This window comes from Epinephelus moara, chromosome 1 (genome assembly GCF_006386435.1).
Source record: "Epinephelus moara isolate mb chromosome 1, YSFRI_EMoa_1.0, whole genome shotgun sequence".
Taxonomy (NCBI): domain Eukaryota; kingdom Metazoa; phylum Chordata; class Actinopteri; order Perciformes; family Serranidae; genus Epinephelus; species Epinephelus moara.
Genome location: NC_065506.1, coordinates 16,396,711 through 16,420,594, shown reverse-complemented (window position 1 = coordinate 16,420,594; position 23,884 = coordinate 16,396,711). Strand labels below are relative to the sequence as shown.

The 23,884-nt window shown below is 41.1% G+C and overlaps 4 protein-coding genes across 7 annotated transcripts in view; 3 read left to right on the top strand and 1 right to left on the bottom strand.

Annotated features, from left to right (window-relative positions):
• Window positions 1-225: 225 nt before the first annotated feature.
• On the top strand, window positions 226-5,766 carry LOC126391925 (UDP-glucuronosyltransferase 2C1-like). The gene is made up of 2 exons (XM_050046941.1): window positions 226-347; window positions 2,427-5,766. Exon 2 carries the CDS (start codon window positions 2,427-2,429, stop codon window positions 4,008-4,010), a length of 1,584 nt encoding a protein of 527 aa, XP_049902898.1. The 5' UTR covers window positions 226-347; the 3' UTR covers window positions 4,011-5,766.
• LOC126391932 (UDP-glucuronosyltransferase 2A2-like) lies at window positions 4,573-8,461 on the top strand. Of its 3 annotated transcripts, none has more exons than XM_050046965.1 (2): window positions 4,573-4,707; window positions 6,638-8,461. In XM_050046965.1, exon 2 carries the CDS (start codon window positions 6,664-6,666, stop codon window positions 8,239-8,241), a length of 1,578 nt encoding a protein of 525 aa, XP_049902922.1. In that variant the 5' UTR covers window positions 4,573-4,707; window positions 6,638-6,663; the 3' UTR covers window positions 8,242-8,461. The 3 variants fall into 3 exon arrangements, with proteins under 3 accessions (XP_049902922.1, XP_049902931.1, XP_049902913.1); XM_050046974.1 differs by lacking the exon at window positions 4,573-4,707 and adding an exon at window positions 5,993-6,104; XM_050046956.1 differs by lacking the exon at window positions 4,573-4,707 and adding an exon at window positions 6,041-6,185.
• A 2,055-nt stretch (window positions 8,462-10,516) lies between these two features.
• On the bottom strand, window positions 10,517-13,571 carry LOC126392193 (calcium homeostasis modulator protein 6). Its single transcript, XM_050047486.1, has 2 exons — window positions 13,108-13,571; window positions 10,517-12,883 (listed from the first exon to the last, which is right to left on the bottom strand). The coding sequence occupies exons 1-2, from the start codon at window positions 13,480-13,482 to the stop codon at window positions 12,731-12,733; spliced, it is 528 nt and encodes a 175-aa protein (XP_049903443.1). The 5' UTR covers window positions 13,483-13,571; the 3' UTR covers window positions 10,517-12,730.
• Window positions 13,572-14,874: 1,303 nt separating this feature from the next.
• The window catches only part of nptnb (neuroplastin b), a 30,736-nt gene continuing 21,726 nt past the window's right edge, over window positions 14,875-23,884 (top strand). The window contains exon 1 of one of the 2 annotated variants that reach the window (XM_050052094.1): window positions 14,875-15,472. In XM_050052094.1, coding sequence (XP_049908051.1) covers window positions 15,397-15,472 — 76 coding nt within the window. In that variant the 5' untranslated portion in view covers window positions 14,875-15,396. The remainder of the gene's footprint in view (window positions 15,473-23,884) is intronic. The other variant, XM_050052103.1, reaches the window with a different exon arrangement.

Genomic DNA, 23,884 nt, shown 5'->3' with positions numbered 1-23,884 from the left:
TTGGATTAAATAAACAGGCAGGTCACCTTAATGATGATGAACGACTGTAGTCACAGAGTCACGAGCGCTTATTGAAGCACAGACATTAAATTCAATAAACCGAAAATGATCCATGAATGATGAACCATGATCCTGGTTATTTTAACACATGCCAATAATTCTGGATGATATGACACTGATCCTGTCAATCATTAACTTCCTTATCACGGTAGTTGCACGCAACATTCCCTGCACAATCCGGAACTTCTCCTTTCCGGGTTGTTGAAGTCGTTAGATGTATTGGCGCCGTGCGAAGCAGTTCCCCCACACCGTTACTTTATCTGTGCGGAGGAACAACACAGTCCACAGTGAGTACTAATGCAATGTGTTAACAATGTTTGAGAATAGAAATGAGAGTTTACTGCATGTTAACGGCATATAGGATGATATGTTGCTGCTCAGTCTGTGGAGAGGAGGAGGGTGGTGGGTCAGGGCGATCAAAGTCCCGCTGCAGTTTGGTGTCTTGCTGTAGAAACTTGCAAAAAAGTAATGATCTTATACAAGTAAGCGTTGAATATGCCAGCTGCCGGTCATGACAGCAGACTATAAACCTTGAGCTGACTGGGAAATACAGTAAAAATGAGGTTGCAATGGAAAATGATGGAGGTGTACTGTAAAAACTAAATGACACAGTGAGACACAATAGGCTACATGTCTTATAAGAGACTCCTATGTTTCCTGCAGCATGAGCAGCATCACAAGTGTTAAAGGGGAACTCCACCCACTGTGAAAATTCATGTGTTATTACTATAGTCCAGGAGTTAGCAACCTTTACTTTCAAAAGAGCCATTTTTGACCAAATGATTAGAAAAAAAAATCTGTCTATAGCTGCAAAACATATTAGAGATAGCACAGCCAATTAAGCCTAAATAATAGGTCTAGATGTGCATTCATTAATATGTTTTACCGCAAGGTGACGACTCTGCAGCAGGCTCTATGATCATTTGGTACTTTTTTTTGCAGCGTTGGTGCTAAAAGCAAACAAACCAGGTTTGTTTGCTATTTACTAGGGTGTGGACAGGTTACCTGTCCACACCCTAGTAAATACTCTGTTTTCCTTCAAGACTTCCTGTTTTGGATTCAGAATCCGTGCGACGAGCTACTGCTATCCAGGTTTGGCAAAATTTAGAGGAAAAGGTACAAGGCCATAGATGTTCGACACACATTTTAGCTGATGAAATGTTTTAACATTTTTCTTATTTGGTGTATAGGCTGCACATTTTTACAGTTGGAGAATGAAAGTACTTCTTAAGGTTTACAATGATGATAAATGAAAATTAAAATGGTAAAAAAAAAATATCGTTATTTATTGACATATTTTTTTGTCAAAGCCACAGGGAGCCACTGGAGAGGGGTCGCAAATTGGCTACCCCTGCTATAGTATTAGACCAGGGGTAGGCAACCTGTGGCCACATGTGGCTCTTTAGCCCCTGTCCAGTGGCTCCTTGAGCCTTTGAGAAAAGAAGTCTATGGAAATTCATTCTATGAATCCAAATGTTGCTGAACCTCGATAGCAGTGGCTGGTTAGCTATGGATGCCAAATCCAAAAAAGTAAATTGAATAAAATAGAGAATGTAGTAGTGCGTGGACAGATTTGTTTGCTCTCACTGCCAGCTCTGCAAAATTTAAGTACCAGATAATTATTAATAGTGCCCTGCACAGTGTCCACCTTGTGGTAAAACATATTAACAAATGCTTATTTAGACCATAAGTATACGCTAATTTAGACTGAATAGGCTATTTACCTTGATTATAAGGCTCAAACATGTTTTGCAGCTCCACAGATTTTTTCAAATTATTTTTGGTCAAAAATGGCTGTTTTAATGGCAAAGGTTGCAGACCCCTGTATTAGACAGTCCATAAACATAGTCAAAATTAACAACTCTCTCTTCAATTCAAAAGCTTGAGAGCTAAAACTATTTTTTTTATCATATAGGGTGTAAAGTCTGGAGCTGCTCCATTGCCAGTGATTTAGGAAACATGCTATACATGACATTGAGAGCATCCATGGGAATGTTTAGAGTATATGGGTACATTTTCTGTTTCAGAACTGAGATCACTGCCATAGAATTAGGTCATCTGGGTATAAAAAAACATGCTATGGATCCATGAAATCAGGCTCCCATTCATTGTCTAAGGAGCAGCTACAGACTTGATACCCTATGACATCACAAGTTTAAAACTTACTTCTGTGGTTTCTGGCTTTCAGAGAGAGAGTAGCCCATGTTCACAAATATTGATCGAACTTTCCTGGGCCATGGAAATAACACATTGGAATTCTTAATTTAGGTGGTGTTCCCCTTTAAGAAAGTTTTTATTTTTAAAGTTATTTTGAAATGAACACATTTCCACCATAGTCAATTGATTGTCCACTGTCTTTGTTTCAGATGAGGCTGATCCATTGCTGCACTGCTTTGCTGCTGCTCGTCCTCATTCCCAGAGCCTGTCAAGGTGGCAACATCTTGGTCTTTCCCATTGAGGGCAGCCACTGGATAAACATGGATATCCTACTTCAAGCTTTGCACGCAAGAGGACACAATATAACTCTTCTGCGTTCCAGCAAAAGCTGGTACATCAAGGATAAAGCCTCTTATTACAGTACTTATACAGTTCAGGTGGAGCGGAGCTTAGATCAGAAGTTCATTACAGAACTCATATCCAAGGTCATTAAATTTGACAGGGGGGCTCTTCCCTTGATGAGTTTTCTCCACATTACTGTAGGAATGTTGGGCACGTTTGTTGAAGCTCATGGGGCCATAGCTGAATATGTATCAGCAATGCTAGATGACCAAGAGTTGATGAGCATCCTGAAAGACAGCAAGTTTGACCTGGTACTCACCGACCCCTGCTGGGGCGGTGGAGTCATTTTGGCTAAATATTTGAACCTTCCTTTGGTTTATAATGTGCGGTGGCTAATAGCTGGAGAGGGTCATTTAGCCATTGCTCCTTCACCTTTATCATACATTCCTATAACAGGAACTGGATTCACGGATAAGATGACCTTTTTTCAAAGGGTTAAAAATGTCATGATGCATGTAATTACCCAAACACAAAGTCAAATGGTGATTAAGTTAGTATACCAGGAACTGTGTGACAAATATCTTGGGCCTGATAATGAATTTAATGAGTTAATGCTTGATGCAGACATTTGGCTGATGAGAGTGGACTTTGTGTTTGAGTTCCCTCGCCCCACTATGCCTAACGTCGTCTATATGGGAGGGTTCCAGTGTAAACCTGCAAAACCTCTTCCTGAACACCTGGAGGAGTTCATGCAGAGTTCTGGAGAGCATGGAGTCATCATCATGTCTCTGGGGACATTTGTGACTGACCTTCCTGCTGACCTAACAAACTACATCGCTGCAGCTTTTGCTAAATTACCCCAGAAAGTTATCTGGAGACATAAAGGTGACAGGCCGGCCAGTGTGGGCAACAACACTTTAATAGTAGACTGGATGCCACAGAATGACCTTTTAGGACATCCCAAGATGAAACTCTTTGTGGCTCATGGAGGAACTAACGGAGTTCAAGAAGCTATTTATCACGGAGTCCCAGTTGTGGGTCTGCCCTTGTTTTTCGACCAATACGACAACCTGCTGCGTCTTCAAGAGAGAGGAGCCGCTAAGATTCTCTCCATCAAAACAGTGGACCAAGACGACAACTTCCTGAGGGTCATACAGGAAGTCCTGAATGAGCCCTCCTACACAGTGAACATGCAGAGACTCTCCAGGCTGCACAGAGATCAGCCAATAACACCGCTGGAGAACGCCCTCTTCTGGATAGAGTTTGTCATCAGACACAAAGGTGCAGCTCACCTGAAAGCAGCGTCCTACAGACTGCCCTGGTACTCCTACCACTCTGTTGATGTGATTTTGTTCCTGGCTGGAGCTGTGCTGCTCGTGCTTTTCACCACTGTCATTTTCATCAGGTGTTTATATACTACAATGTGTAAACGTAAAGTGAAACGTGACTAATCATTCAAGGGAAATACATTTTGTATTTTTTTCTAAAAGCATCAATATCCAAACTGATAGGGAGTGTAGTATAAGAGATCAATGTAAGGTTGTATTTGTATGTACTGAACTGATGTTAAGACCTTTTTTTAACCAAGACTACAAGTACTAGAAATAAATGTAAATATGAATGTAAATTGAGTTATATTTGTCCCAGTGGGAATATTTGTGACCTGTATTTGACCTTTGTTCAGGGGCAATGGCAGGACTGTCCCTAATATCTAATGTCTTTAGGTATTATGAGATAGCAGGGGCTCACAGTCATAAAAAAGAGCCCACGTTTGGGGTTAAAACCTGCCTTTTATCTAAGTTGTCATTTCATGTAACTAAATGTAACTCTGTGAAAAACCAATCACTGAAAGAGATTTAACAGACGTTGATTGTTTAGGTCTGATTTATCCTGGAAAAGATAAAAAATGTTTTCTTTTACACCTCCAGCCACTAGGTGGTGCATCTTTCCCTTGACATAACTGGTGTAGATGTCCTTAAGAAGGTCATTGCAATCAGCCTCAGGTGTTGCTGCTTTGTGTGGAGTGAGAAAGCTACAGTTTTTGAATGTGCTCCTGCCACACTTAGACACAGCTTTTTTTTTTTAATTCCAAGTTTGTGGTTTGTACATTTGAGAAGGAAATATTTGAAACTACTGGACCTGCAAATGGTAAGCTGTGAGGATATATACAATAAATCTGTTTGTTTATCTTCAAATTGGGTATTTACTGTAGGCACATGTCACTACCAAGTCTCACAGTAATGTAGATAACAACTACTGCACTCTATTATACCTGTTGTTGTAAAAGCATGTTTTACTTTGTCCAATAAACATGTTTGCGAAGAGGTGGAGTTCACCTTAAGGGTGTGCACAGGACTGTGTGGGAACTATGATTATATAGGCGTGATCACTGCCTGCCTTTTATTACAAATCCAAAGCTCATATTAGAGTAATCTTAGGTCAAAGTGTTGTTTCAGATTTCTTCAGTTCTAATATAATATCTTATGTCAGTGTGACCGTGGTAAAGAAAACACTTTCCTGTAGATTGCTGTGAAGCTTTGCCTCACTGCACTACAATGAGTTCCTTAAAGAGTTAATACTTCAGTGTAGTTAAGCTCAGCAGGACTGCTGTGAGGCAAAGGCCAGGCAGATATGTTACATTAGGGGGAAAAAAAAACAGGAAGTGGTTTTATCAGCCTCACTTGTTTGTCGACACTCCTGCTGCACAGTCCCGCCTAAACAACATGCAGTAAGAGTCAAGTGAAGTTGAAAGGGATTTAATGTAAATTTGCTATTAATAGACTTGTTTCTCTCATGTTAGTGATGTGTTAGTCACGTTTCACATCAATAACGTTCAGAATCTTTCTAAATCAGGTCCATACTTTTGAGCATTATGTGCACAAGAAGACATATGTAAGAAATTTAATGTTAGATTTTTCTGTACTACTGCTGTTTGATATATAACACATGCAGTATATTTATGTGAGTTGTTATTTTACATTGAACTACTGGCATTCACTGCTTGTGAGGTGTTTGTATAAATGTTTCTGCACGAATGTCACACTTAATGTGTCATAGCAAATGTGGTTAAGGTGTTAAACCAGTGTTCTTTTTTGGACTGCTCAATCAGGTGGTATTATGTACCATCCAAATGACACTATACTATATGTGGTGCAGATACTGTTTAAAATCCATTGACATAAATAAAAAGAAACAAGTTTTCCACTATTTGTTGTCTTTGTATTTTAAGACATCAGTTCTAATATATAAAGTCCCCCTGCATTTGACTTTGGTGCACCGATTGTGTGAAAGATAAAATACAAAGCAGACCACGTATGTATAACCATTATAGAAACGCTTTCCTGTTCATAACCCTGCAGCTAGAAGCTGCCCTAGCGAGAGACAACAATCTTTTCCAACTGACTCTGAGGGTGTGACAAAAACCAGGAAGTGTCTCATTGCCACACTGGTTTGACATAAAGCTCTTCAGTGGTCTGTTTAGTTTTGTTTGGGTTCAGCTGTCTGGCGAGAGAGATTGTTACATGAGTGCTGGAGGAGTTTTCACTGTAAGCTTGACATTTAAATATTTATTTTTTAAGAGAAGACAGAGATCCATGTGAAGAGGATTGTAAGCGGTGTTCAGCACAGTAAGGGAAACATCTATTTCTAGTTTTAACCAGCTGATGTTATTGAATCATGTCCATTGTTAAAAGATTAGAAATAGGTGCATGGGATTTAATGCATGCGGGATTATGTGTTTTCTTAGATGGAAGCTCTTGAATACTTCTTTCAACCAGAACACGTTTCCAGTTGTAAAAACACTGCTGCTAAGAGAGATTGGGGTTAAAAAAAAAACATGCATGCGGAGCTGTTGGCACCAAACAGCACTCTAATTTCCTCAGAGAGGCCCCATGTGCCACATCCACGACGTGACAGCTGTCAGAATGCATTTTTCCACTCAAATAGAAAGACAGTTGAAAGGAGCCTCATTGTAGCTCTCTTTTGTGGGCAGCCTGGTATATCAGTTGTCTTTGTGCACATATTTCCTGGATTGCGTAAGTAACAGCTTCTTTTCCCCCCTGTTGTACTTGTATTTCAGACTGCACCATTTGAGAGGATTTAAAGATGTTTTTGTCGTTGGCTTCCATCATCTCTCTTTTGGCTGTCATTATTCCAGCAACCCACTGTGGGAAAGTTTTGGTATTTCCACATGACGGAAGCCACTGGGTGAACATGAGAGTACTTGTTGAGGAGCTGCATTCAAGGGGACACACTGTGACTGTCATTCGGGCTGCAGATAGCTGGTACATCAGTGAAACGTCTCCACATTACAATACTCTCACAGTGGACATTGCCGGTGGTGGAGATGAGGATTTTTTTCGTCTCTTTGTCTCTGAAGTTATTAAAATCAAACAAAGCAAGGCGTCTGTGTGGGCCCGTTTTGCCTTAGACATGGAGCTAAAAGACAAGTTCTTTGAATTGCACAAGAAAATCTGTGAAGTGGTTGTGTACATATTTGAAAACACAGCGCTGATGAAGTCCTTGCAAGATGCGAAGTATGATGTGGTTTTGACTGACCCTGCTAACGGAGGAGGAGTAATGCTGGCTCACTATCTGGGATTGCCATTGGTGTTTAACGCCAGATGGACTGTTCATGGTGAAGCCCATTTTGCTATTGCACCCTCTCCGCTTTCCTATGTCCCGCTTCCTCCTTCAGAGTTAACAGATCAGATGACTTTCTATGAGAGAATCAAAAATGTAGTTTTCTACACCATGAGGATGCATCTGTACAAGCAGGTAGTTGGGCCACATTATTCTGCACTGTCCAGGCGCTACTTTGGCCCAGATGTAGATTACTTCTCCCTGTTTCAGGCTGCAGACATTTGGCTGATGAGAGTGGACTTTGTGTTTGAGTTCCCTCGTCCCATCATGCCGAATATCATCCATATGGGAGGGTTTCAGTGTAAACCTGCAAAACCTCTTCCTGAACACCTTGAGGAGTTTGTGCAGAGTTCTGGAGAGCATGGAGTCATCATCATGTCTCTGGGGACACTAATTGGAGAGCTTCCCCGTGACCTAGCTGATGAGATCGCTGCAGCTTTTGCTAAATTACCTCAGAAAGTCATCTGGAGACATAAAGGAGACAAACCAGCCACTCTGGGCAACAACACTTTACTAGTCGACTGGATGCCACAGAACGACCTCCTAGGACATCCCAAGACAAAACTATTCGTGGCTCATGGAGGAACAAACGGTGTTCAAGAAGCAATCTACCACGGAGTTCCTATCTTGGGACTTCCTTTGATTTTTGATCAGCGTGATAATCTATTAAGAATTGAAGTGAGAGGAGCAGGGAAGATAATTGATATTTTTAGTATGAATGAAGACATATTCTTTCAGGGTGTTCAGGAAGTCCTGAATGAGCCCTCCTACAGGATGAACATGCAGAGACTCTCCAGGCTGCACAGAGATCTGCCAATGAAGCCGCTAGATACCGCCATCTTCTGGATAGAGTTTGTCATGAGACACAAAGGTGCAGCTCACCTGAGAACTGAGTCCTACAGACTGCCCCGGTACTCCTACCACTCTGTTGATGTGATGCTGTTCTTAGCTGGAGTTGTACTGATTATTCTGGGCACCTTTGCTGCCTTAATAAGGTGTTTATGCTCCCTGTGTCTGAGAAGAAAAGGTAAACGTGACTAAAAAATTTTTAAAAAAAAAATCAAAGTAGCAATCGCAATTAAATCTAAACCATAAATGGTGTTGCTATTTCACCAACCTGGTAATCTGGATAAACAAACATGTTCCATCTTCGGCATGCAGTTTTTCTTGGCAGGTTGGCAAGTACATTATTTTGAAAAAATAACCAATGTACAGTGACTTGGCCACTTCAGGGGGAACATAATAAAAGCATTTACAAAGATATGTGTGAACTGGTCATGAGTTTGTCCTCTTTAATTAGCACACAATGGAAATAGCCTTTGCATATGTTTGTAGCTTTTTTCTCTCTTAGCTCCACTGATCTTCAAGACTTTTCAGCTTTAGTCTCACACTGTAGCACAGCATACTTAGATTTCCCATTTTAAAACGACTACATTCTTTCCTTGATGTTGCACAGTATTGGGGATTCATGTTTTGAGCTACAAGTGTAGGCTTGTATGGATTTAAACATATCCTATTTCACACACAAAGATTAGAGTGACACACCAGGGCTATTCTGGACCCTTAAATGCTTAAATCCTTTCTTTAAATAAATCTTGAGGTGTGTTTTTTACCTGAACAATTTTGTAATATGGACTATTTTTGATACCTCGATCTCAGTTATTTATACAACATATAAGATTACATTAATTCCAGTGCTGATGAGGAACGTCTCTCACTTTAGTCTGATCATCTGGTTTTGAGATTTCATTCAAGTAAATGTGTTGAAATAATGGATGCTGAAATTCTAGGAATTATTATTTACACATGGAGCTGCACATTTTTAGAAATAACGATGTTCAAGTGATTTTGAATTCTAATCACTGATACAGGATTTTTTTTCTCATGCCTCTTTGACTGATCCCTCATGAGGGAAAGGTGAGCATGTACGTCATCGTCAGAAACAAGTAAGGGTCATTAATAGTGTAAGGTACTGTTAGCTCGCTTCTCTTTACCAAACCAGTATGGGGTGTAGGTGTAATATTAGCTCATAATAATATGGTGTAATATTAGCTCATAATAATATGGTGCAGCCATCTCCACCTTAACATAACAAAAGAACAACTGGCCCACGACTGGTATTATAAATAATATTGTATGTAAAAGCTGAGGGTGAGTTCTTTGCCAAATAACAGTTGCATGTTATTTATGACTTTGGACCTGGAACCTTGTAATATAATATCTGTAGCTTAGGATGAGTTGCTATTTTGTTCAAGTCTCCCGTTGCCCCTAAAGCTGTCCTGTAACATTTGGACGGAGGTATGTCTCTGGAGACTTTTGTAGGTGAAATCCCTGTAACAAGTCAGTAAGCTGCAGCATTTGCCAAATTACCTCTGAAAGCCTTAAGAGTTATAGGCTGGCTCCTCTGGGCAAGAATAGTTTACCGTCAAGGTCATGCAAACAGTTCATTATTCATAAAAGAAAGGAAAGTAGTTCAAGACTCCATTGAGTCCCAGTTTTAGCTTTTCATTTGTTTTTTGCCGATGAATGTGACACCCTGCTGTGTCTAAAAGTGAGGGGAGCGGAGTGGATAAAGACAACAACTTCCTCAGGGCCATACAGGAAGTCCTGAATAAGCCCTCCCACAGGATGAACATGCAGGGTCTGCCCCAATTTCTACACTTAATGGGCTTAACTGGCACTTGGGCAATGTTGTAAGTAACAAGAAATACGAGTCAGAGCTACACAACTACTGTATGTGTCAGTTTCATCAGACTTGAGTTGAATCTCCAGGCTGCAGAGATCAGCCAATAAAGTCTCCGAGTGAGTCTCTTCTGGATAAAGGCTGTCCTAGGATACAAAGGTGTTGCTCACCTGAGAATCTACAGACAGTCTTTGTTTCCTCTGTAGATACCGTGCTATTGTAGCAAGTGTCACACTGATCATTTTGAATTTTTTTTTTTACTGAAGGTGCCTGATTAATTTAATGTCTGGCATTTATTATAAGCCCAAAATTGAAAGGATATTCCCAGTATTTCCACTCTGTTGCTTTGAATGACAAAACTGCAGTGTTTGTAATACAAAAGATTAGTTTCTGTCCTACAGTGTGTTAGTATTTGATGCTACAGTAAACCTAGTTTCACAACAGAATTGATCACACTTTAAGACAAACTCAAATTCCCAAGACTGCAGGCTTGTGAGGGTTGTATCTATTTCTTAACTAAATATCATAATGACATGACTGTACAAAATCCCTGAGGGTTTTTCTTAAATAAATAAATTCTTTTATTACAAAACAATAAAAAAATCATACTGAAAATACTGTTACAGAATTTGTGTCTACATCCTACTATTGGCTGGTTGCAGCCATGATACAAATCATCATGTACATGGTTTTACATCTCTAGCTGTCAAACAGGTAAATCATTAGGAATATCTGTTCAGTCTGAATCATCACGGTTTGGTAGGATCAGACATGCCGGGGGTCACGACCCTACATAAGTCTGGAGACATTTGCTACCCAGGAGGGAGAACAAAAGTATTTCAAGTGAAATTTCACCTTGATGGAACATTTTCATTTTTGGCACAAACACCTCATACAAACAGTACAAGTCAACTAATATTAGTCGGATCAATATCAGCTGCCAGGTGGATTCCACTTGTGTCAATATAGCTAATACAAAAGGCACGAAAAAACGTCCAGGTTAAAAATATGAAATGCTATTTTCAAGGTACAGAGTTAAAGATAAGAGAGCAGTGCTGGCTGAGATTCTCAGAGCTGCTGGCTCAAAAACACAACAAACCTTCAGTACACTCAGCTGACAGTAAAACACACAAAATGTGTCAAAGTGAAATATCACTTTGAATGAATAGTTTAACATTTTGGGGAATATGCTTATTTGCCTTTTTGCTGAGAGTTAGATGGGCAGATCGATAACCACTCTAGTGTCTGTCTGGTAAATATGAAGCTATAGTCAGCAGCCTCGGTATCTGAACTTCGCATAAAGACTGGAAAAAAGGGTGGAATGGGATAATTCACAGTTTTATGAGGGGTTTTGTGCTGGACTATTTCTTGCAGTAATTTCCTGGAGTCTCCACTGGTTGCCTGGCAACTGCTTCCATACAAGCAATAGTTCAGCACATACCTTTAAAACAGCAAATTATTGTTTTTACACTCGTACAGATCAAACTCTTGAGATATAACTGATGAATTTGGAACTTTTAGACATGCTGGTAAGCATGTTGTTACCTTTGGACAGGGCCAGGCAAGCTGTTTCCCTCTACTTCTAGTCTTTGTGCTAAGCTAACTGCCTGCTGACTGTAGCTTCATATTTATAAATAAAATATCAAACTATTCCTTTAAAGTTGTGGTTCTCAATCTTTTTGTCATGCCCCCCTTTAGAAGTTGGGAAAAAAGCTGAAGCCCCACGCCTACCTTTTTTTAAGAAATGAATCACTAATAATAATAGAGTGTTGCAAGGATGACGTTTGTTTGTAGGCCAGCCCTGAAGTTAACATCACTCTAGTTCCCTCAACTAAAAGCGAATGTGATTTTTCCATTAGATTTTGGCAGACAAACATTATAATATTTACACTTTATGTTCAGCAAGACAATCTTGACAAGCGAACACCACTTTTATGATTTTCTGGAGCATAAATTCAATCGCCAGAGGTAAAAAGCTTAACGTTAGGCTTTTAAGGAACTACACCACAGTTACATGACTTAAACGTTGCCTTCAAAAGGACGCTGTAAAGTCATGTTCTGCATGATGACACTCGGTAGTCTCATTTAGTCACTTGTTAGCAATCGCCTTTTTTAAGACACTTAAGGCCTTTAAAAATTTACAGGTGGAGAATTTACTGATGTATATTACGTTGTAGAACAAAATGCTGAAGTCTAAGCTTGTGTTAACCACAAGAAAATTACCTCTGACAGTTTTAAGAGTTAAAATGAAAAGAAAAAGTTTAAAAATAACTTTACTTTAAGATGAGGGAACCGGGAATGCTAAAATGCTAACCCATGTACGGGTTTAGGACTCATTCCTGCTCTAGTGGGGAAGCAATGTTGTATTTTAGCTAAGTAAAGGTCAGCATGTTAGCATAAGCAAACTCTTGTTTGTTTTCCCTACAAAAATCATATTCATTTAACTTGGTTTTACTCTATATTTTTTCCCTGGTCATCCACGTCCCACCTGCATAGGCTCTATGCCCTCTCAAGGGGGTCTACCCCACAGTTTGAGAACCACTGCTTTAAAGATAAGTAAAAATGATTACATTGCTGCCCTGAAGTGTGAGATACACACAGGCACAAGACTGGTTACATATTCACTGTTAATACAAAAACACTGTTTTCAATAACATCCATATTTACGGCAACTTCATAAGGCCACATCGCTGACCATTCAAGACCTATGTCCAATTTGTTTCAGGGGAAATACTTTCAAACAACACTTACTGACAACAGCTATGAAAACTCATAGTAAAGTCCGTTCGGGGTATTTACAAAGTGTCCATGCCAGCAGGGCAGGTGTGGTGGGCGGTGTAAATCCTCTCATGATGTCCTGGTCCGTAGAGAGCTCATCCTGAGGACGGTGAGCTCGGCTACATCTGAATCCTGCATCTCCACCTCTTGTTGGCAGCTTTCTCTGATTACATACACTACGAGACCCACACAGATGAAAATGAGGAGGACTATGCCTATAACCTGGGGTACAAAAGAGTGAAGCGACACTTTGTTTAGTAAACATCAATAGAAAATGTGTATTGTTGGTCAACAAAGTGTATTAACAGAGCTATAATAACAGTTTCCAAAGGCTAGTGGCATCACATTATGGAGATATATTCTCTGCAGTGCATTCTCTGAGGGGAGGTGTTCTCACTCCGCTCATCCCACATTATCTCCTGTAAACTAGAAAATATTCAACTCACCTGAGAAAAAACAAACAGCTGCTGTGAGCGGAGCATTAGTTCTTGTGGGGTGACATCTCCCTCACTAATTGGCTCACACCACTTCTGCGGAGCTGCCTTGTCAACTAGTACAAATCTACCCTCCCAGTCTGTCATAGCACAAGCAAAGTATTGGCCATCGAGGAACAACAAAATGAGCCACACGATAGCAGGAACGAAACTGGAGAGGGAAACAGTTTTCCTGCACCACGTATCACATCTGCATCCTTGAATGATCAGCATCAAGGTGAAGGCCATGACGGCAGGAATGATGAAGAATGCTGATGAAAACACTCCGTTCCATGTAGGGTTGCAAGGACACTCAAACTCCAGCTCCACCAGCTTCTCTAGTCCCATGAGGATAAAGCCAAAAGCCACATTTGATACCAGAGGACTGTTGCTAAGTTCATTTTTCAGCCTGGTAAGCCATTGTTGTCTACTTTCCATACTAGATTGACCGAAAAATGAAGACAAACGCTGTAAAAAGCCCAAAAGAGGGTCCACCGTTGTGAACACATTGGCAACAGCTAAGTGATGCGTAATTAACGCATCCAGGGGTAAGTTTTCCCCTCGGGCAAAATGCCACACTTCCACTCTGATTGGTTTTGAACAAAGGAGGGTGTGCCGACTGCTCTGACATTTCTCTAGCTGATTGGCCTGTGCGAGGTTTCAGGTGGGGTTACATTTTAAATGTGGTCTCCCATGGACAAACTGGAGGGAGGGCTGTAAAGTGGAGGGAAGTTTGTTCTGCAGTTGAGCACAGAATGGCCCATTGCAATAGTCCAGCAAAAACACATACATGGAGGCGTAGGCTTATGTCAAAGGGCAAGCCTTTACATTGAGGTGTCAAGTTACAGGCCCAGAATTTCACTATAATGGAACAAAACAAAGAAATGGCACAATTGAAAAAGGTATTTTCCAACTGAAAGGTTGCTGGATTTATCTAACTAATATTTAAGCCTAGTTATAGAAGTGTGTGCATGTGCTCAAGTGTTTGTGGTTCATTTGCTGCAATTGTCTATGATTTAAAAAATGGAGTGCATGCTGAGGGCTTTCCAGTTTACCTCCACTGGCCACATGAGGTCGCCCATGTAGCAGCACAGATTAAGGATAGAGAGGATTACAGGAGGCCATGTTGAACTTTCAAGGGGATGTGGTACATACAGCTTGAGAACACCCAGGCCACTGATGTGATGACATAATTTATAAATGACCTCAGTGGGCTCAAGAGCATCACCATAATCTCCTCACATTAAAACCTGACAAGAGAAAGTATTTAGGCACTGTGAAATAGGCTTGGGAAAAATGTGCCTGGTGCAAACTGTGACTGGATTGCCTTCAGTAACGTCTGCAGAGCCACTGCAAGTTTTGAAATGTAAATACTGAAATCTCGCCCACAGAAAAATCTGTCATTTGTTCTACAAAGTCTGTGAGAAATCTGACTTGACTGGTGGTGATGAAGGAGCTGACAGTTTGTGATTGCATGAATATTGCAAGAGATGCTGAAAAGAATAAGGAAATCACATAAGGGGGAGGCTATAACTGTAGTCGTTTACACTTCATTAAATACTGTATGAGCAAGAACAACAGCCTCTAAATGGCACATGATGAAAATGTGAATAACAATTGAAGCTTATGCGCGAACAAGGAAATGAGGGAGGCACATAATAACTGCCTGAGTTCACAAACAACATCACATACGTGTTATATGCGTGTGTGCGCCCGTGTGTATTTATCCACGGTCATGAGCGCATAGGGCACGCGCAGCTTGTCGTTGCTGCCGTCGGTGTCCTACCAGCATCTGTTCCTCTTTTTGGAGCAGACTTATGTTTAGGCTACATCACTTCCCGTCGGGAATAATTTCTGCGCTACTTTCATTTTAATCACCGAACCGTGACCGCGAGAGCGCAAATGCGCATCGCTCTGCGCATCTTTGAATCTTCAGAACTACACTGTGGACAATCTCCCTGACACCCAGAGACCTCTCCTCCGCAATCCGACGAGGCTTCTTCACCGCCTATGGCCGCATATCGGCATCCCTGAGCCGCTGGCCTCGTCCCGGACCTTTCACCCATCGCTGTCCTCAAAAGGTCTTTGAATCAGGGAGACATTTCTACAGATTTTTTTTTTTTTAAATCCTCATCGGCTGACTATTTTTAAAGAACCCGGTGCTATGCTGGGCCCATCTCTCTAGATCTTGTGATTTAATACACGATCTCTCCTCCCACATTCGTCCGACCGAGACCCTGGTACTCTCATCGAGCCCCAGCAATGCATCCTAACGCAGTGATGCTGGCGGTGGTCCTTTTGGGGAACTTGATGCTGCCTTTCATCTCGGCTCAAAACGGTAAGCAAGCAGATGTGACCATGGCATAACTGTAAACATCGCGTTGAGGGAAAGTGACCTGACTTGTGTGAGGAGGACGCCCGAGCAGCGAAATGTTTCTAAAGAGGATTTTGAGAATGACTGCGTTAAAGCCACTACTATAGTTTCACGCATCTCGACAACAAGGCCAGAGTTAGGAGCCAACAAATATGATCCAAGAACTGACCACGAAACGGAACTCTTAAGTCATAAACCTGAGAGAAAACTGACGTTGCTGTGACATTTTTGCGAGGTTATTTACTGTCAGCTGCGTGTACTGAAGGTGTGTCTATGAGAGGTATTAAGTGCCACTTTCAGGCAAGTCAAATATGTTCTGCATAATTTGTTTTATAATAAGATAAGAGCTTTGTACCTTCACAGAAATAGTTTTCTGGATATTTACACAGCAGTAGCCTATGGGTATCCTTATGCTGCCAGTGTGTAGTTTGTTCAGTCACAGGGGGTTGGGTAGCACTGTGTCAAGCAAGACTAACCTGCTATGGATGCTGATCCAGTCATATATTATCAACACCCCACACCGGCTTAAGACTCGCCCAGTGTGTGTTGTAAATAGGCCTACTGTAAATACCAGGCCCTTCTGGATCACTGTTACTGGGCCTGTGCATCTGTTTGACTTGACTAAACTACTTCCCTATCATACATTTCCCATCATGCCAGCTTAAGTGGATCTTTCGCTCCTGCCCAGCTGGTACAGTCTGTATGTACTGCAAAACTACATGCATGCACAAATCACACCCTCATCTACTTTTATGATGTTTAAGCACCATGTTTATCTCTTCCCAAATATTCAGTAAGAGCTTTGGTTAATAGAGGACGTTCGTTTGTGACATTACTTTCAAAAGTTCACCGTGCATTAATCATAATAAAACTGACATGATTTGGTCTAAGTAAATGTCAGTGACATGCTGTTGGGTGTTCCAGGCTGCCCTTCTCTGATACAGCATGTCCTGACTTCAAATTCTGTTGAATCACATCACCCAGAGGGGCGCACAAATCAGCGGCCATTCATGTGATGAAAGTGGAATCTGTATTCTCTCAGTTTTTAAAATAACCTCAATGGCTCCCCTGAGCGACCCCGGCATGATTGTGAAGATGTTGGCACTTTAAAATACAAATTGAATAATCACTGTCTGTATTCATATCATTTGAGAAGCATCTGTGCCCACATGTCAAGACATCTGTGTGTTCAAATCAATATCACTGACATGATCTGGTCCTTGAGGCAGGAAATTACTCTGCATACTTAAAATGTTAGTGCTTAATGTCCACCTCGTCTCTTCTGTGGGATAATCGGACACCCACTATGCAAGACTTAATAAGATGTATTCTGATGAGGAGGTTGTGTAAAACCTCAATCCAGCTCTCTCCTACCTCTCAAGAACTTGTGTTTGCAAATACTTGAAATGCAAATTGTTTAAGATTATTCATAACAAAGTCTTATACACTGAAAGGTTGTCACTGTTTTTTGTGATACTAGCAAAACACAATATGCAGAAATGAAAGAAGCACAAGTAAAATCTAGCTCGTTTTAAGAAAGCACAGACACAACCTACATCTTTAGCTTGCACGGAGAAAAAAACTTAAATACCACAGCCGTTATGTAACTAAATATTATCTCCTGAATTCCTTTCTTTCTTCTTTGTTAATTTCTCTGAGGTGCTTGAAGTGTGTGCACGCACAGTCAGTAGTTCTCTGATCTTGCTATCTGGAAAATCAAATACCCAATAAGCCCTCCATTGTTTGATAAAGCTCAAGCAAAGGCATTCCAAACACTTCCTGTGGTCTTTGCTCTGTGCTAGTGCCCACTCACTGAGGCCCCAGTTCACACCACAGACACACATGCACTTACAGCCAGGGGTCAGTGGGAGACAGACTGGTGCAAACCATGTCACCGAATGTGTGGATGCTTTGTCTGTTCAATGTAGAAATCCTGCAGTCATGACACATTTCATTTATAGTAAACAGACCTACGTTCATCACAGGTGCGATCACAGCTGTAATAAGCTACAGTTAGTGTGTTGGAAATATTCAGATATTTGCTCTCATCGCATGCATCCAGAAGCCATTTCATTTCTCTCTCACAGTTCAGATTAAGGGCAATAGGTGCATGGCTTCTTATGCAATCCTAGATTTTCCTGTGATATTGCAGAGTTCAGGCAGTGGTGTGGGGGGAGGGGGTGGGGGTGGGGGTGATAATAATTATAAGTGCATGAGATGTAATCACTGTCTCTGGGAAGCAGAGGGAATTCATGTCATTATTTCCTCATGCTCAGGGGAAAGTAGGCCTACTACTATAGGTGGACAGTTTCTGCGACAGATATTTGGAGGACTGTAAATAGCATCCCGTCCATTCTGCCTCGTTTCTATTTTTATCTCCGAGACACAGCACTGAGAACTGTGGCTTTAAGGTCCTTTTGTGAAAGTGAATTCATTAACTCTTAATGGACGGCCTCCTTGTGCACAGCTGCAAAGCCTTCTAAAGGCTCGCTAGGTGGCTGTGAACGACTTAAGCTGAGAGATGATGTGATCTTTATGCAAAGAAAATAAAAGCTGTTGAGAAGGTGGCTGGGGCTGACCTGAGGAAGTGCTTCGGTGTCTTATATAATTTCCCCCTACGAAGCATGTAGCCTGCTCCTGCTGCCAACTTTGTTGTTGTGTTATCGCTGCCTGCGTGATTCCAAACATGCAGATCACGTCAAGACAACCTTTAGAATAACGAGCTGGTATTATTACCTCCATGATAAACATTAACTATTTATAATTGTTTTCTCTCCTTTAACTGTTTGATGACCAGTTGCTGAGCGAGCACAACAACAAATACTGCTTCTTGTTAAGGTTAAACTATTAGAGTATATGACGAGAGAAAGATATTTCGACATGTATTACAACATGTACTGCCATTATTTTTTGTTGTGAGGTTTTTTTGTGGTCAGTATGTGGCCCTCTAATTCTTCTCTGTGTCACTTGTACATTATCATCCACAGAGGCCATAGTTGCATTTCAAAGGGACAGTTCACCTCAAATCAAAAAACACATATTTTTCCTCTTACCTTTGGTGCTATTTATCAGTCTGGATTGTTTTGGTGTGAGTTGCAGAGTACTGGAGCTATCAGCCTATCAGCTATCTGCCTTCTATTGAACATAATGGAACTAGATGGCACTCTGCTTGTGGAGCTCAATGTGCCAAAAAATACATTTGAAAAACTCAACAGCATTGTCTCTTTCCAGAAATCACGACCCAGTTACTCAAGGTAATCCACAGATGTTGTTGTGGGCAATTTCATGTAGGAACCATTTTCTTTCCACGCCCGCCAACTGCAACACTACGAGAAGGAAGCATGCATCTACTCATTGACGACAGGCTCACGCTCGTGACAGCGTGAGATGTAAAGATTAATGGTGTCCTCCTTGGCTGAGGTGTAACATTAGGTAGCTCAATAGGCCTGTTTCCACTGAAGAAGTTCCTGGTACTATTTGGGGGGCAGGAACTACTACATGAACATCCTCTCGCTCGGCCCTCTCAACCGCCGTGTCTCCACTGAGAGAGCAGAGTAGGAGGAAGGTTCCTGTAAGGTTACGGGGCTCTGGATGTGACGTAATCGTTGCGCGACCATTTTGACCGGGGCGACGTAGGGACGTAGTTAGCTGTTAGCCGTTAGCAGTGTCTGTATTAACTCAGTAACTCAATAAACGCTCCGTGAAATTTTGTTTTCCAGCGTGTCTGTATTAACTCAGTAACTCAATAAACGCTCCGTGAAATTTTGTTTTCCAGCGGATGTCTTACTTACAACATGATTGAGCTAACTGGAGTAGTTTCATGTGGTATCCGACAACGGGAGGCTTTTAACAGATGACATCCTGATGTTAGCTTTGCTGCTGCTGTTAGCTGTCCCTGTCAGCTGCAGCCGCTGATGCTTTCTAGACATCGTGATTTCCCAAAACTGAATAAATACCACACATAGCAACACAAAACTGCTTTGCTAGCTCAATCATGTTGTAACTAAGATATCTTCTGGAAAAAATATTTTTTTCACGGACTGTATATTGAGTTACTGAGTTATTACAGACACCGCTAACGGCTAACAACTAACGGTTAGCCCAGCTAATCTACGATAACCATAGTAATTACAAAACGTCACATCCCGCCTTGAGTATATCCAATCAGCACCAAGTAATCCCCAAGCCCCAGCCAGGAGTCTCTCTGGGCCGTTCTGAGTACCTACTCCGAGGCAGGAACTTGTTTAGCCCCTGTAAAAGTTCCGGAACTCTGTCCTAGGGGGGTGGTTCCTGCAGTGGAGACACGCACCAACGGCCCCGGCCCCGTAAAATTACCCCGAAGTTCCTGCGGTGGAAACAGGCCTAGTGTTATGCTAAGTAAGCTAGCAGTAGATGCATGCTTCTTTCTATGCTGCGATACAGTTTGCAGTTGTTAAGTAGAAAGAAAATAGTTTCTTCATTAAACTGCTCACAACAAGAGAAGAGGAAAAATATGTATTTTTGAACTGTGCCTTTAAGATGAGCATCTTACAGCTACATGCCATTAAATCAATAGACCCTACTATATAATGCAGCAGCTTTGTCCATTATCATGTTTCTGTCCAAGCTCTGGACAAAGGCATTTGTAAGTCTGGAAAATATGCTGTAAGACTCAAGCCAGCTCTTACACTGAGTCACGCTTGCCCACTGTGAAATCTGATATGGACTGCACTGATTGGGAGCAGCATCACACAGTCTAAAACACACTGCAGTTATATACTGATGCACAACTGTAAGATGAGCAATGTTTTTTTTTAATAGTGATTTGTCCAGGGAAGGTTTTTGCTGAGCGTGCATGCTGTTTCTTTCAGCACCACCCTGCTTCGCATTCACACAGTTACACACATTCACAGCTGGAAGTTCCCCAATTTAGCCACAGCCCTGTACTACTGGCTGTTCTACCGGAACAGCTCAGGTTAAGTGTGCTGCACAAGGGCAGCTCACAGACAGGATACTCAAAGAGGTTACTTTCATTTATACCTGGCCAGATTTTCATCACAGCCTGGGCATTTTAACTAGTGACCTAGCAGATACAAGGTTGATTTTCTACCAAGAGGCTCATGCCTGCTGATATTTAGCATACCAGGGTTATTGAAGTTGACAAATAATAATACTTGGAAGTGTGGAGGAGGTTAAGGAATAGCATTTGACACCCCGTCAGAGAACAATAAGCAGTAAAACATACTCCTCTGAAGGTGTGGTTCTTTAAATTTTAGATTATTTTGTGCTGTTTTGATGATGAGATTCAGTGTCGCATGACGCATCTGTCGCCATGCTTCTTGGGATTTTACGCCAAATCATTTGAATTCCCTTGTTTTGACCTCTGAAAGAGAAATAGAAGTGCTCACTGGTTGTGATTACGGGATGGGATTAGAGCATTTCAACCCAGCACAGGGGTTATTGGGATTTAAATCTCATTAAACTGTTGCCTCTCTTCTGTGATCTGAATGACAGACTCAAGTATTACCAGCAAAATGGAAATGGTCGGCCCAACGGCTGCTTTCTCTGGAAATTCAGCTTTGCAAATAATGGCAGTATTTTGTCACATTGCTCCATCACAGTAGTTTAAAATAAGGTATCAGTGCTGTGACAAGGGCAGCACCGAAAACTTAAACCACTCTTTCTGAAGTGTGACACAAATTTACCTGCACACTAAATATCACATCAACAAAGTGTATTCCAAGTATAGTACAAGTTCTTATCAAATCTTTTCAAATGATTCTTATAAAGGCAGATCAGTATTTAACCTAAATGAAGCTTTAAACATTATATGACATGACTTCTACACATCGAATTGCTCCTGTGTAATATGGCAATCTAAATATCACTGCATTTGCTTGCAGGAGCAGAAATGGCCTTCTAGGACTTACACTGGGTGTGTTGCAGGTATTAGCTTTTTAAGCAAAGACTATGACATTTACTGCACGTTACTGCAGACGTTACATTATTTATTTATTAATTTATGACAAAGTGGTTGTCCTAATTCACTTGCGAGCAGGGTATGAGGAGGATATAAAGGTGTAATTAACCTTAAGGCAGTTTCAAAAAGTGTTAACTACCCTTAGGTAGATAAAAAGTAGAGAAGGTGTTGAGGGAAAAGAAAAGAAAAACAAAATAAGGCAGACCACAATATATGTATTATGAAACTATGGCTGATCTGGTTACCCATTGTAAACTCACACAGGTGTTTTCACTTATGCTTAATACAAGCTCAAAACTGTTCTTGGCTGACACCGTATTTGTTTTGTGGCCCCTGCTCACCTTTTTTTCCTGATAACTTAAGATCCAAACATTCAGGAGGTTTTTACCGGGAGCTGAATTGGTCTCTTGCTCTCCAAAACAAATGCCCCTGGTTATTTGAACCAGTAAAAGCACTGAATAAAGCTGTTTCATGTTTTAAAAAATCTCAGTTTTTTAAATGCAGCTTATCACTATGGGGCTGCTAACTACAGTGGCCAATATGAAAATGTTAAAGGCCAGTGTTTGGTTTGTCTGTCCTGGGCTACTGTAGAAACATGGCAGTGCAACATGGTGATCTCCATGAATAAGGATCTGCTCCCTATGTAGATATAAACAGCTCATTCTAAGGTAACAAAAACACAGGTAAAGAAACTTAATTATTTTATATTGCTTTACATTACTCCAAATTTATTCCCCTGTATCGTACACACTGACTCTTTAAGGCAGGACAAGTTACAGCTTTCTGATTCTTTTGGGTTTTTGGAGATAGGTGACCTTGAACACTCCTGGGATAGCTTTGCCTAACTTCACCCCAAAAGTAGATCTAAATCATTTAAAATAACTGAAAACACCTGAGTGAATCACTAAAATCTGCCACTAGGTTAGATCTAAATTGCTTGATTTTATTTGAGTAAAAACAACAAGAAAGGAAACATAACTGGGACAAACATGAGTTTGACTTTTTACTATGCGACTTACAGTGCTGTGGGTAATATTCTAACATATACCGCAACTGCTACCTGTGTCCTCATTTAACAACAGTGAGTGAAAGATATCAAACTGCAGACCATTGTCACAACCATGGTTCACTGTGTCATACAAATGACCTGTAAAGGCATACATATGTCAGAGTACCATGCAGGTACAACAAAGATGCACCCACAACCACAAACTCAAACACACACACACACACACACTGCCTAGCACATCACCAGTTCAGCAGCCCTGGGGGGTTTTCTACTCGCTGCTTTCTCTGGTTGTAGGACGGCAGCTGACTCACTCTCATGCTGCATGGTGGTGGTGTGTGGCTTGCTGTCAGTCCTCGGGGGAGCTCTCTTCTCTACCTACATCAGTGGAGTATGTAGGCTGTAATGACTGTGATTTTCACACAGCCTGAGACAGAGCTTGTCACAGAAAACTACAGGTTATTTTGTGGTCCTATTGTGCACATGTCATAAGGGAATGAAGTGAGCTAAAGCATGCAAGTCAGACATGGCACTGTGAGGGACATCATTATTTTGTGTTCAACAGCCTAATTTCTCTTGAATCATCTACTCATATAAATGTTTGACCTTATTTTAGTTAGATTACAAACAAGCCACCATAGCAACCACACTTCTGCACACATTCAGTCGTAGATGTTTGTCTTATTGTGCATTCAGCTACAGAAAAAAAACACCATGCCTCCTCTTGCACTGAAGCTCTCATTTGTTACAACTAACCTATAATATTCTTTTGAGAATGCTACATTTAGTGTTGCGACACCCCCCAATTTACTGTGACACTGACCAGAGAAAAACAACCCACCACAGCTCAGTGTGTTTGGCTAATATTTTGGTTTGTATTAATTTGTGTCAGTACAATATGTTGGTCTGGCAAATGTGCAAAGACAACATGTAGCATCACAATACACAAGTAGAGCATCCACTGGGGAGGATTAGAAACAGAACATCCCCATGTTAGCTCCACAGGCATTAGCAATTAGCCACCTTTAGCAGCTAAACAAAGGGGAATACCTGGGGTGTAGTGGTAGCTGATGAGGTGGGTGTACTTCTAGGTAGATGGGTAGGTTACAGAGGAGGAAGTGGGTATACGCCTCTATATATGTCAGTGACATTTTAGTTGATAGGTTGGTACACCATAAACTGCCAGAAAAAGCAGTGGGTAAACCCTGTATAACTCCGTATTACCTCCTCTACATCATTAAGTATAACTTTTCAGAGCTAACCTTTAAAGCCTACAGAGAGCAAGTATTTGATTTGATTGACTTTAGGTGACGGTAAAGCCTGACCTACATTGTTAAGGCTCTACAGAGCTTTATGATTATAGTTTCATTTAGGCCCCCAGGTATACTAGACAAGTCTATTTCTTGTTTGA

What these genes read in the sequence shown, in the direction of transcription:
- LOC126391925 (XM_050046941.1), top strand. Translation starts at nt 2,427, where the DNA reads ATGAGGCTGATCCATTGCTGCACTGCTTTGCTGCTGCTCGTCCTCATT.
- LOC126391932 (XM_050046965.1), top strand. Translation starts at nt 6,664, where the DNA reads ATGTTTTTGTCGTTGGCTTCCATCATCTCTCTTTTGGCTGTCATTATT.
- LOC126392193 (XM_050047486.1), bottom strand. Translation starts at nt 13,482, where the DNA reads ATGGGACTAGAGAAGCTGGTGGAGCTGGAGTTTGAGTGTCCTTGCAAC. An exon ending in AGCTGTTTGTTTTTTCTCAG is followed by an intron (nt 12,884 to 13,107) that starts GTGAGTTGAATA and finishes TTTGTACCCCAG; the next exon opens with GTTATAGGCATAGTCCTCCT.